This window comes from Glandiceps talaboti, chromosome 4 (assembly GCF_964340395.1).
Source record: "Glandiceps talaboti chromosome 4, keGlaTala1.1, whole genome shotgun sequence".
NCBI lineage: Eukaryota > Metazoa > Hemichordata > Enteropneusta > Spengelidae > Glandiceps > Glandiceps talaboti.
In genome coordinates, this window is record NC_135552.1 from 10,911,998 (window position 1) to 10,924,754 (window position 12,757).

General features: G+C 39.2%; 4 protein-coding genes across 4 annotated transcripts; 2 read left to right on the forward strand and 2 right to left on the reverse strand.

Moving 5' to 3' along the window:
- Positions 1–1,368: 1,368 nt before the first annotated feature.
- LOC144433651 (late histone H2A.3, gonadal-like) lies at positions 1,369–2,719 on the reverse strand. The gene is made up of 2 exons (XM_078121996.1): positions 2,686–2,719; positions 1,369–1,724 (listed from the first exon to the last, which is right to left on the reverse strand). Exons 1-2 carry the CDS (start codon positions 2,717–2,719, stop codon positions 1,369–1,371), a joined length of 390 nt encoding a protein of 129 aa, XP_077978122.1.
- Positions 2,089–2,460, forward strand: LOC144433972 (histone H2B, gonadal-like). The gene has a single exon (XM_078122392.1). The coding sequence runs from the start codon at positions 2,089–2,091 to the stop codon at positions 2,458–2,460; it is 372 nt and encodes a 123-aa protein (XP_077978518.1).
- Positions 2,720–6,601: 3,882 nt separating the features above from the next.
- LOC144434613 (histone H2A) lies at positions 6,602–6,982 on the reverse strand. Its single transcript, XM_078123090.1, has one exon. The coding sequence runs from the start codon at positions 6,977–6,979 to the stop codon at positions 6,602–6,604; it is 378 nt and encodes a 125-aa protein (XP_077979216.1). The 5' UTR covers positions 6,980–6,982.
- Positions 6,983–8,524: 1,542 nt separating this feature from the next.
- Positions 8,525–8,896, forward strand: LOC144433916 (histone H2B, gonadal-like). Its single transcript, XM_078122321.1, has one exon. The coding sequence runs from the start codon at positions 8,525–8,527 to the stop codon at positions 8,894–8,896; it is 372 nt and encodes a 123-aa protein (XP_077978447.1).
- The last annotated feature ends 3,861 nt before the right edge of the window (positions 8,897–12,757 follow it).

Below are 12,757 nucleotides of genomic sequence, written 5' to 3' on the forward strand. Positions count from 1 at the left end.
TTTGCAGCCCTATTATATTGTGGACAGTTTTCAAGATTTTGTAATATTTTGAAGACATTAATTGCTCATTTTCTGGACAATCTCAAAACAAATAAATTCATGCATATTGATTACCATAATTAGCATATTTTTAGTTATTTTGGTGATTTTTATTTGTATCTCAAAGGATTTGCTTGTAAGAATTGTTATTTGAGGTACATGTTTAATTATCTAAGTAGAATTTTTAGAATGCTACATGTATACATACATGCAGAATTAATATTCTGCATACATAAAAATACAAATACTTGTTTAATTGTCTGAGAGTAGAAACTTCTGTCAAGAAGTATTCGTAGAAGACAATGTCCTCATATGCTTTACTTCTGTGCGACTGAAGGGTGACATGATTATTTTGTTTAAAAAAGAAAGGTAACAAATAAATACTAACATTTCTTCATAAAAGACACAGCCCTGAAATCCGTCTTGATTCCTCCCTGAATAACCTTGATAATAATGAGCAGCTGGTTGTAATAAATTTGGTATGTGAGGACTTGAATACATGTATCTGGAATGCGGGTGTTGCCACAGAAAGGTGATACATACATACATACATACATACATACATACATACATACATACATACCATAGGCATTTGTTTCCCGAGTTTGCCTCAGAATATTTATATCAGAATACAATGAAATGTCGATAATATCGTTAATATTGACGTATTTAGCCAACTATATATGAAAAGGGTAAAATTACACTGGATTGCCCAGGTTCACTCACCGCGAAAGAAGACACAAGGTATGAAAGGCAGCCACCATTAACGTACATAAACATGAACTTTCAACCAGCCGTTGTACTGGGCAAACATTTCAAAGATACCTTCCATCCCTTCCTAGTTCCCAAATTTAATAATCTTCCGATAAATCGCGTCGTTGTTACAATCGGACCACGCTTACCAAATATATCAACAAAGACATAACATGTAATCATGGTGTACTCCATGTACTATTTGGTTAAACACACATTTACTCAACATACATTATCATACATACATACATACATACATACATATTAGGTATTTATCTAATATGTCTTGCCTGATAATACCTTTAGAAAGAATTTTTAATTGAAACGTCGGATTTTACATCTATTCATACGGACTGTCTCACAATTTCATTACGCATTTTTACATACACACACACATACATGCATACATACATACATACATACATACATACATACATACATACACACACATACATACATACATACATACATACATGCACACTCGTATTAGTTTTTACAAGTTTTGGTAGCTTTCTTTTTGGAGGATGTAGTGGCCCTAAAAAGGGCCGTTTGGTTTGTGTATGCTTGGCATACGATTTACTTGGATTTGGCTTGGGTCTTCTTGGGCAAGAGTACTGCCTGGATGTTTGGCAATACACCACCCTGGGCAATGGTGACACCTCCAAGAAGTTTGTTCAACTCTTCGTCATTACGGACAGCCAACTGCAAGTGACGTGGGATGATTCTGGTCTTCTTGTTGTCACGGGCAGCGTTTCCTGCCAACTCTAGGATTTCAGCTGCCAAGTATTCGAGAACGGCAGCCAAATAGACTGGAGCACCAGCACCAACACGTTGGGCGTAGTTGCCCTTGCGAAGGAAACGGTGAACACGGCCAACTGGGAACTGCAGACCAGCACGGCTGGAACGGCTCTTTGCCTTACCCTTTGCTTTGCCTCCTTTACCACGTCCAGACATTTTTGTTTATAGCAGTAGTTCAGATACTGATAATTGAATTTACCGCTCAGACACCCGTATTTATACTTGCCGGCAGGATTCTGACCGGTATCAATTTTACCCAATCAAACGACGCGCGCGAACGAATGGACCAATGGCATTGAGGAGACGCTTAAAATTTAACATATAGGTCAGGCTGACAATAGACCTATGTATACTTAACTACTTAAGTCAAGTCTTAGTTTAGGTTCAGTCCGATTCCCGCCTACTATTTTGGATCCTTCATTTGCATTTGTTTGGTTATAAATAAAAGGACGTTTGCTTTTGGCGGTTATTCTGAACTATCTACTCTAGTCGTTCATAATGCCTCCTAAAGGAAGTGGTAAAGCCGTCAAGAAGGCCGGTAAGGCCCCAGCTGCCAGAAGTGGCGACAAGAAGAAGAGAAAGAGGAAAAGGAAGGAAAGCTATGGTATCTACATCTACAAAGTCATGAAGCAAGTTCACCCAGACACTGGTATCTCCTCCAAGGCCATGTCTATCATGAACAGCTTCGTCAACGACATCTTCGAACGTATCGCCGCCGAAGCTTCACGTCTTGCTCACTACAACAAGAGATCCACCATCACCAGCAGAGAGATCCAGACTGCTGTGCGTCTCTTGCTGCCCGGTGAGCTTGCCAAGCACGCCGTCAGTGAGGGTACCAAAGCCGTCACCAAGTACACCAGCTCCAAGTAAATCGTATGCTCAGCATACACAAACCAAACGGCCCTTTTCAGGGCCACCACATCCTCCAAAAAGAGAACTACCTATAAAACTTGTATGTGGTATGAACGTGTGTATACAGTATACAGATATATGAACGGCCAATCTCAGTCACAGAACATAAATACGACATGCGTAGTCTAGTAGATATTGGTTATTACATATCGGCACTATCGCCGCCGAAGCTTCACGTCTTGCCCTTTGCTTTGCCTCCTTTACCACGTCCAGACATTTTTGTTTATAGCAGTAGTTCAGATACTGATAATTCTGAATTTTCAGAAATCGATAGGTAAGCAGGGCGTGTTTTTCATACACACCATTTTCAGTAAAAATCCCGAACCTAAATTAACAAATTCTAAATTAACAAATATTGAGCTATTCTATCCGTTGTTGCCATCTTCCAGGTTAAGTTTGTTAGCAAAATATTGAAACTTATAAAAAAAAAGAAGAAGTTATATTTAATAAGGCCGAGTCTGATGACAGGCGCCGGTCACGAGCACGTCGTGCCCGTGACAGGCGCGACCTTTGACATTCATTAAGACGTGTTTCGGCGTCGAATACACGTTCTTATTACCTTCGATTGCTCAAACATTATATCGTTTCTCAAACGTTTTGATAGTATCTGTTGTTTTTTTCCAACAACAGCGTACACATGTATGATAATACATGTATGATATAGTACGTAGGACACGGGTAAAGGTAGTTAATCTAAAACAAGTAAAGTTTGTTGCATCAATAAACTTCATTATTGTGAAACTGGCCAGAAATGAAATACGATACACATCGATTCCGTAAAAATCCTGAACCTGTGACGAGCACGTCCACTGCGGCCGAGTCTGCTGACAGGCGCCAGTCACGAGACACACCGATTTAAATAAACTGTATTCTTAGTTTGTTCACTATTGTCTACCTGTTTTGTAGTTAGAAATATTTTAATATATCCTTGACCATAGATTATGCCTTACTATACTATACCATACCGTAAAGTGTTTGGAAATGCTAATGCACTCTTATTGGGCTGTTAGGATTTCACAAAATATTGACATGGTAGTACATTTTGTGCTGAGTGGTTGTAGCAGTTACAGGTATTCACCTAGACTGTCGACAGTTGTCCGTGCCTTTTTGCTACGTTTTATCTAAAATTAAAGTTGTCAACTCGTTCCGATCAGGAGCAATACTATAACCGGACCGCGTAGTACTGATTGACCAACGAGTGTCGGAGGCACTCACATATCATTAAACATTGGTATTCAGTGCTTCGGAGGGAGGCGACGACTTTGTTTTAGATGAAACGTAGAAAAAAAGGCACGTACAATTGTCGACAGTCTAGTATTCACCATTAGCATGCACGAAAATCCTACATATAATTTTCGCCACTAAAAATGTTTGCAATTTTGTAGTCTTCAGCTTAGTTCTCAAAGATCAAAGACTATTTTTTACGAATTACCTTACTGGTACATTACTTTCATGTACAATAAGCTATTTTACGCACACAAATTGCCATGGGGGGGGGGGGGGCAGAATTTTGTCTTGGTGCAATCATGTATTTAAAATTTAGAAAAGTGTTAATTTACATAAATTTGCATGCAATTTACATAATATATATTTTAGCATACGCTATTAAATATCATATGTAAGGTCAGAGAAAATAAAAAAAAATGCTTGTCAACGGGTAACCTAACCCATCACATTGGGTAAGTCGGTCAATTTCATTTTTTCACAATGCTTGACAAGGATAAAACAAACCATATATAATCATTTGCCAAAATATTTCAGGTCGAGTTTAGATAGAACTTATTCAGTCATCTTGATACTATCTCATGCAATTTGTTTGCATAGCTACAGTTAGGAAATGTACACAATTTACGGTTAAACAAATGGTGTAGTTCCTCTCAATCTCTCTTCTAAAAAAAATGTTAAGCCCCACCAATTGAAACTCAAACATTATTTTAGCCACCTCTTCTGTCACCTACACTACAGTGGAGATATAAAATCATATGGTACAATGATGCATTGCAAGGAGACAACTTCAAAGGTGAAAAAAAATTGAAAATAAGACAGTGTAGGAGGCAATTTAGAGGCATAAAATATCAAACCATAGACATATTAATAAAATACCAGAATTGAAACAATTATGCTATGCATTATATATTATCTGGAAGTGTATTTTGTTGTGGCAAAGCTGAAAGATATGCAGATGTGCACATGGTAAATGATTTCTCCTGAAGTTTAATTTGGTTCCAAAACATCCCGAATAAAGAGCAAAACATTTCAAGACTTTCAGAGTTTTGATGGCCTAATGGTCGTAAACTTTCGTTCAATTGAGTCTTTTTTGTTCAATTGAGTCTTTTTAGTGCATTCGATATTTAATCTCAATTCATGCTTGTATGCAACATCAGAGCCAAGTAAACCACTGTATAAGATATTATATAATTTGGAATAGAGTCTGACTCAAATGTATATTGTTTCATGTACTATTCAGAAAATATAAAGAAATATCCTTAATTTTGAAGAAAAAAAATGCGAAGCCCGCATGAGGATATATTGCCTATCACCAGAAAAAAATATATGGGTAGGTTGAACAGCTTTTTCATTTTTCTGGCCTAATGTCGTATCTTTCAAAGTAGTTGCCGAAAAGATGTCACATTCAAAGTAAAAAAAAATGGATGGTGTTTCTCAAATAAGTAATACAACAAAATAATCATTTTCTTTACCCAACTCCCAAAACTGTTATGGCCTCGTTTATGTCGGAACCCAAGGTGAACTCAGTGAATTCTCCTTGTCATTATCATTATAATGGAAATTGAAGTTTGGATTTTGATGTCGAAGGTACAGCTCTGTTTACAAACTCAGGGCGATTCTTTCCATAGCAAACTGTCGCTTCAAAATGAATTGCGGAATAACGCTAGTGTCAGTGTGCAATGGGATAATTACAACATTTTAACCAAAGACAACGTCGAACACAATTATTGAAAGAAATGTCTTCAAATAGTGGATCTTAAACTGTGTACCTAGTTTAATAGTTTTTCAGGGCCACCAAATATTCCAAAAAGAGATATGCCGTTTTATCAGCATGAATTTGAAATGCTTTAATATAAGGAACAAGATGTAAATAAGATCGAGCGCATCTTCGGAGACACTGCATGCAGCATTGCTGGCAACCTTATGTTGAACGACTTTTTCCGTCTTTTTTTTTGTTTCACTCGCTGACATTATAATTGCGACTTGCTATCTTCAATTGAAGGAGACTTTCAAGACTACTGTTACTCGCAGAAAATGCACAGTGCATGTGTGCACTTCTTTTGTACTTTCCCGCGCAAAGAATTTTTCTTTTGCTGCAAAAAGTTACAATTTTTAACTGGACACATTTTAATTCAAAGCGATATAAGATACATATTAGCCATGAGTCAGTGTACAGTCACTTTAGTGAACTATCCATTAAATTCGCGCATGCTAGGAATCGTATATGTATTCAAAAAGTTGCTTTTTTCCAAAATCTCAGGGGTGCCCCCCCCCCCCCCCGCAGGCTACGGTACTGGGCACACCTATTCTTGCGTTCAGTAAAAATAAGTCTATGGCGAGGTTTATTTAGGTGTTATTCACAAATATTTTTCTTCGTTCAGGAAAATACGAGTGACCTTAGCCTAAGGGCCATTTGTCACTACGAGTCACTAGACGAGTAGTGACAACCTAATAGGTCATGAGTATTATCTGGCTGAAGGAAGAAAAATATTGGAGAATAACATAATTATGCATGTGTCAGTAATATCAAATAAAAATCCGGCAATACAGTAATGGCCATTTTGAACGTTTTGACTCAGATACCGAACACAGCAGAAAGAGAGACGTTGCAGACATGCGCTGTCGTAATGTAGAACGGCCAGAGTAAATGCTAATTTGGCATCATACCGACATACATACATACACACACACACGTACATATATACACACATTGATACATACATACATACATACATACACACACACACACATACATACATACATACATACATATACACTCTCATATTAGATTTTGTAAGTTTTGGTAGTTCTTTTTGGAGGATGTGGTGGCCCTAAAAAGGGCCGTTTTGTTTGTGTATGCTTGGCATACGATTTACTTGGATTTGGCTTGGGTCTTCTTGGGCAAGAGTACTGCCTGGATGTTTGGCAATACACCACCCTGGGCGATGGTGACACCTCCAAGAAGTTTGTTCAATTCTTCGTCATTACGGACAGCCAACTGCAAGTGACGTGGGATGATTCTGGTCTTCTTGTTGTCACGGGCAGCGTTTCCTGCCAACTCTAGGATTTCAGCTGCCAAGTATTCGAGAACGGCAGCCAAGTAGACTGGAGCACCAGCACCAACACGTTGGGCGTAGTTGCCCTTGCGAAGGAAACGGTGAACACGGCCAACTGGGAACTGCAGACCAGCACGGCTGGAACGGCTCTTTGCCTTACCCTTTGCTTTGCCTCCTTTACCACGTCCAGACATTTTTGTTTATAGCAGTAGTTCAGATACTGATAATTGAATTTGCCGCTCAGACACCCATATTTATACTTGCCGGCAGGATTCTGACCGGTAGCAATTTTAACCAATCAAAGGAAGGGCGCGAACGAATGGACCAATGGCGTTGAGGCGACGCTTAAAATTTAACATATAGGTCAGGCTGACAATAGCTCAGACATTTAGATAGACCGGTCAGTTTCTCCAGCTTGGGGGGATGGGGGGTGTCAGTGTTATTTTCCATTGGGCCAACAAAAAGTCACTGACCCCATGAATAAAGTTTCATAGCATCTGACAGTAAGCTGTAGAGGAAGAGCTTTGAGACTGGAATATGTGTACCTCTTGTGTGTGTGTGTGTGAATGGGGGGGGGGGGTTCTAGGGCCCTGGAGGATTTTTACTTCTAAAGGCAATGTTTAGGCCATTCACAGACACTTTCAGACAATAATTAAGTTCTTTTATAAACTATCCAATAGTGATAGTAATAGTATGAAGATTACTGTTACAAAACAGTCAAGTTCACTTTTGCCCCAAAGTGCAAGATAAGTGAAGCACTGATTGTGAAACAGCCAAAAAATTACATATAACTAGTGTGGTAGCTAGGTAATACATGTATTATATGTATAATTGTATGTATAGTTATGTTTGAACCCTTACATGAAGTAATATTTAAACCATTCATGAAAGAAACAGAGACAAGAACAAATATATATATGTACCACAGGCTAACGAAACTGACTGGTCCCTGACGTGTTTGAAACTGTTTGTCATGATTTGACAAGTGTCCTGGTTGGAGAGGTACGAGCAGGTTGAACAGTATACTCAAACCTGTGCATCATTTCCCTATCAAGATTTTTTTTTTTCTAGAAGCAGTGGTCCATCTTTTTTTTTCCATCACCCACTCATATCCGGATTTTTTTTCCACTTGGCATCTTTTTTCCCCCCCGAAATCTTCCAAGCCCCCCCCAGGATATCAAATGGTCCATCCCTTATAGGAATATGACGAGGCGTGCGTCGCCATCTTGAAATTAAGACAGTTTCGACTAGTCTTTGACGCTGCCGTATAGTCATTATTCGTGGAGCATTTAGTGGTGGCAAGATATAACGTAAATATCATGAATCAAAATGTATAAATGTTGATTTTTTTTCATTGAATACATGGTGTTCTTCTGTGAAAAAACCATCGGAAAATAGCGTTCGTCGAAAGCTCTGACTAAGTAGTTTGACCTGTCTCCTGCATTCGAACATAAATAATTTCACAACTGGACGTTTTTGATATTATTTAAGCAGTTTGGGATGATGCCTTATAGCTTTACAACAAATGTGGAATTTATCTTGAGAAATTATTTACATATACACTCAAAATTCATTGAAAAACGGGAAATACTCGCTTGTACTAAGTTGTAGTGCAGCGGGGTCACGCTCTATTGTTCTAGGGGTCAAACCATATCACGTGGTAGGTATCGTGCCCCCCCTGAATAAAAGGACGTTTGCTTTTGGCGGTTATTCTGAACTATCTACTCTAGTCGTTCATAATGCCTCCCAAAGGAAGTGGTAAAGCCGCCAAGAAGGCCGGTAAGGCCCCAGCTGCCAGAAGTGGCGACAAGAAGAAGAGAAAGAGGAAAAGGAAGGAAAGCTATGGTATCTACATCTACAAAGTCATGAAGCAAGTTCACCCAGACACTGGTATCTCCTCCAAGGCCATGTCTATCATGAACAGCTTCGTCAACGACATCTTCGAACGTATAGCCGCTGAAGCTTCCCGCCTTGCCCAATACAACAAGCGATCCACCATCACCAGCAGAGAGATCCAGACTGCTGTACGTCTCTTGCTGCCCGGTGAGCTTGCCAAGCACGCCGTCAGTGAGGGTACCAAAGCCGTCACCAAGTACACCAGCTCCAAGTAAATCGTATGCGTGTCATACACAAACCAAACGGCCCTTTTCAGGGCCACTACATCCTCCAAAAAGAGAACTACCTAAACACAGAAAATCAGCATACATTTTGTCGTCTATTTTAGCTAAATGTGTTATCTCAGCCTATTCCGCCCAATTGATAAACAGGCCTAAACATTTACACTACATGGTTACACCTTAGCTCTGGATGTATATGCTGGAGGGAGAACGTGTCGAACCTCGTAGCATGAATTATTTAAAATTATATACATCCAGAGCTATAGTTAGACCATTAGTCTAGTTCCTGTACCTGTTTACGTTCTTTACGATCACTAACCTCTCCACGTAATACATTTATGTGTATAACACTATACACTTTAAGAATTTTTAACGAGTAACAGGGTCCATACGTTTGTGAAAAGTCCTTCAACTTCAAAGGACTCATTAACAAAATGGTATCGACTCCTGGTTGAACTCGATAGATGCTACTGCCGTAAAGTGTCTCACTGTCGTGAGAAAATGTATTAAAAAGCAGGTGTGATTGTTGACAGGTAAAATCTATTTCCCCCGTCAACACTCAGACGAAATGTCAAAGTTGATCTGAATACTCATGGAAAACGGATGAGAAAGTCCTGGAATATTATTTGAACTCTGGAATGAGGAATCCAGTCCTGCATAATCGTGCAATTTCTCACAATTGCACGAGTTATACAGCTGTATGCATTGTACAGGTATTCACAATCAAGAAAGTCAGCATACGCATTGTGTGACTCTCAGATCACTAATGGTCTCGAGTATGAATGAATGACACGTTGAATCAGGTCTGTGTGCTTTGGCGTCCAAGTTATTGAAGTATGTGTTCTTGACATTGCCTACAACCATAGACCCTTCACCAACCTCAAAGGTATACAAGAAACATGAAAAATCCATCTATAGTGGTCTGAGTTTACATGTAACTATTCGCTCAGCACTTTTGGTGCCATTCTCACAAGCCAGATTACATTTTTCTGCTGACGCAAAAGTGCGTCTTAGACGGTGTCGGAAATGGGGATGTGGTTTACGACGAAGTTTTGGTGCACACACAACGACTCTTTCAGTCCCTGAAACCAGTCACAGACAGTGGTCAAACCTCAGCCCACTATGGAGAATGTGGCCTGCGGTCAAACAAAGATTTGGTGAACTATGGAAATAGGTCATTGTGTGTCCTTCCGTCCCAGGCCCATGTGTTTACAAACACTTTTTAGAGTGATAAATGAGTGTGAATGAGCATCCTTGTTATGAACGTAAAATAAACACAATGCTGCGATCTATGGTCAGTGACGTTGAGTTTGGCGGTGTTCATCATAACCATTCTACTTCCATGATAGAACCATGGACCAGAGAATGGTTACGGAGTTCTTGGGAAGACATTCGTTGCGGATGTCATGGAGTATTTAAGGCCCTCCACACTCGTAGGCCCTCCACACTCGTTCTTTTCTTTAAGTTCTGCATGAAGCAAAATCGGTGAGTATGGAGTACATGTACATTCTTACATATATTTTTTGCAACTTTTATCAAATTTTTCTGTCGGAGAGGTAAAATGTCCGATTCAGGAGGATCTATTGACCATCTTCAGCTTGGAAATTCAAGAACACAATTTTTGAAAAGTAACACTGGTCATAAGGCTGTTTGTTAGGCGTATTACGGCAAATAGTCACGCATGTCAAAAAACTACGTTGGTGTATAATCCCCCTACCGGCACGAATGATGTCAAATGTCGGTGTCATTGAGTGATATTGTTTTGCTCGCATAAAATTTACTGAGTGTGTTTTCCATTATAAAGCTTATTCTACTCATTTACCAGTAAAGTGGGAGATATCAGAAATCAGGTGGGTTTTCCCCACACGTTTTTTTTAAGAACTGTAAAATAGTTCACGTAATATTTCTTTTTACAAATGTAAAATAATAACTCGACACAGACAATTCACACAAAACGCAACACAAGGTTGGCGTCAATCAACAGCGCAGACGTTATAAACATATTTCGACTTCTTTTACTTTCCAAAGAAAAAGTATTGACACTCGTGTAGTAACAGATCGAGATTTTTAATGCAAATTGTATATATGATCATAATACAGATGTTTGAACTTCGGGATGGATTTCATATTGTTTTTACATACTATGTTTGTATTTTAGATCTTGTAGCTGGTACAATGAGGACCCTTGTAGCACTTCTAGTGATGTTTGTTATCGTGAACAGTTTCTCCAGTACAGATGCATGCATGGCGACGACGTCGACGCCGTACTTCGGTAGGTAACATTCCTGTGAAAAGTGTATTATAAAACAACAACAACAACAACAACAACAACAACGACGACGACGACGACGACAATGAGCACACGCACACACCATGTTGTTTAGATATGCCGTATCGTCAACAAGTGACGATGACTACACGGTGCGCAGTCGGTGGTGGCGCCTTTATATTCGTTTACCAGTAGCTCTTGTTCCAGGAGCCCGAAGTTCGTCACCAGGTGGTTTCCAATCTTGTTGTCTACCGACCACTACTACAGAATACTCAAAGCGAATATCATAATTATGCCAAACATTTGGACGGGTAGAGATTCTCATTAAAAAGTCAGTGATTGTAGTTTCTAATGACAGAAAGTAGTTCGCATTTAGATACTTGTCGTTGATTTCCTTTACTCTGACATAGAGCAGCTCTACTGGGAGAAAGTGAATGATCTATATGACATCATCACATGAATCATTCCATGATAAATACTTGTATCAATTTTTTACGGTCGACAACTAATATGCAACATATGTTTCCTTACTTCTAATACCAACAGGGCTGTGGCGACTTTAACAGAATGTCATCCATGTGCTGTGGAAACGTGGTAGTGAACAAATCGGGAAAAGTTCAACCTGCATGTTGTGGCTCCGCAGTTTTCGACGGCCATACTGAAATGTGTTGCAGTGGTAATGTCGTCAACAAAAGTGGACTAAATATTCCGAAATGCTGTGGTAGGCGGGGTTATGATGACGAAATTAGTATATGCTGTGACGGGAATATTTTCACAGTGTTCAACAAAGCGGGAAGAGACATTTCTTGCTGACCAGAAAGTCGGGAGACAAATTTATGCCTAGTCTAGCTGCTGTAATACTACTGTAGTACATTGTACTTACAATGGAATCGACCGAAGGAAATTCCCGAAGGTCCGGACACAGGTACCGTCACCCTTCGCGTTCATTCGGCAACCTTACGAGACGCAGTCCGAGGTCTTGCTTGCACGCACTGACTAAAAGTACACCAGTAATTTTAAATTTTCCACCAGGGGAAGTTCCCGCCAAAATTCTATTGGCAAAAACCTAGCGTACCGAACAATCATCTTCTAGCAAACCCAAATTTAGATTTTGAATAACACAATTTGTCTGTATTGCCCTTAAATAATATTGATACACCAGGGTCAACATATATTTGCAAGTTTAGTATTTGCGTCATAATTTTTCATTTTTTTTTAATGTGAGAATTTTCTGTTGTATGACATATTTTGTCATTGTGTATGTATTCCTCCATTTTATAAATTTGTATAATTCGCCACTGTACAAAATGATTATCCACTTGGTAACATTTTATTATACTGGAATAAATAATTGGCCTTTCAAGTTTTTGTTTTCATTAATTTTTACACATCTCCTATAGAACTACTGCGCACGAACTGACGAGATTCAATATTCGCTTCTGTAAAGCTGTACTAGGTGCAAAGGGCGCGGGAACGTTTTTTAGAAAATGTTTTGTTACGTTACTTACGCGTAATGTCGTCTACCATGAACAGTAATGCAATACCTGTGGATAAACAAATAGTTGTATACACGATAAATCAAAATA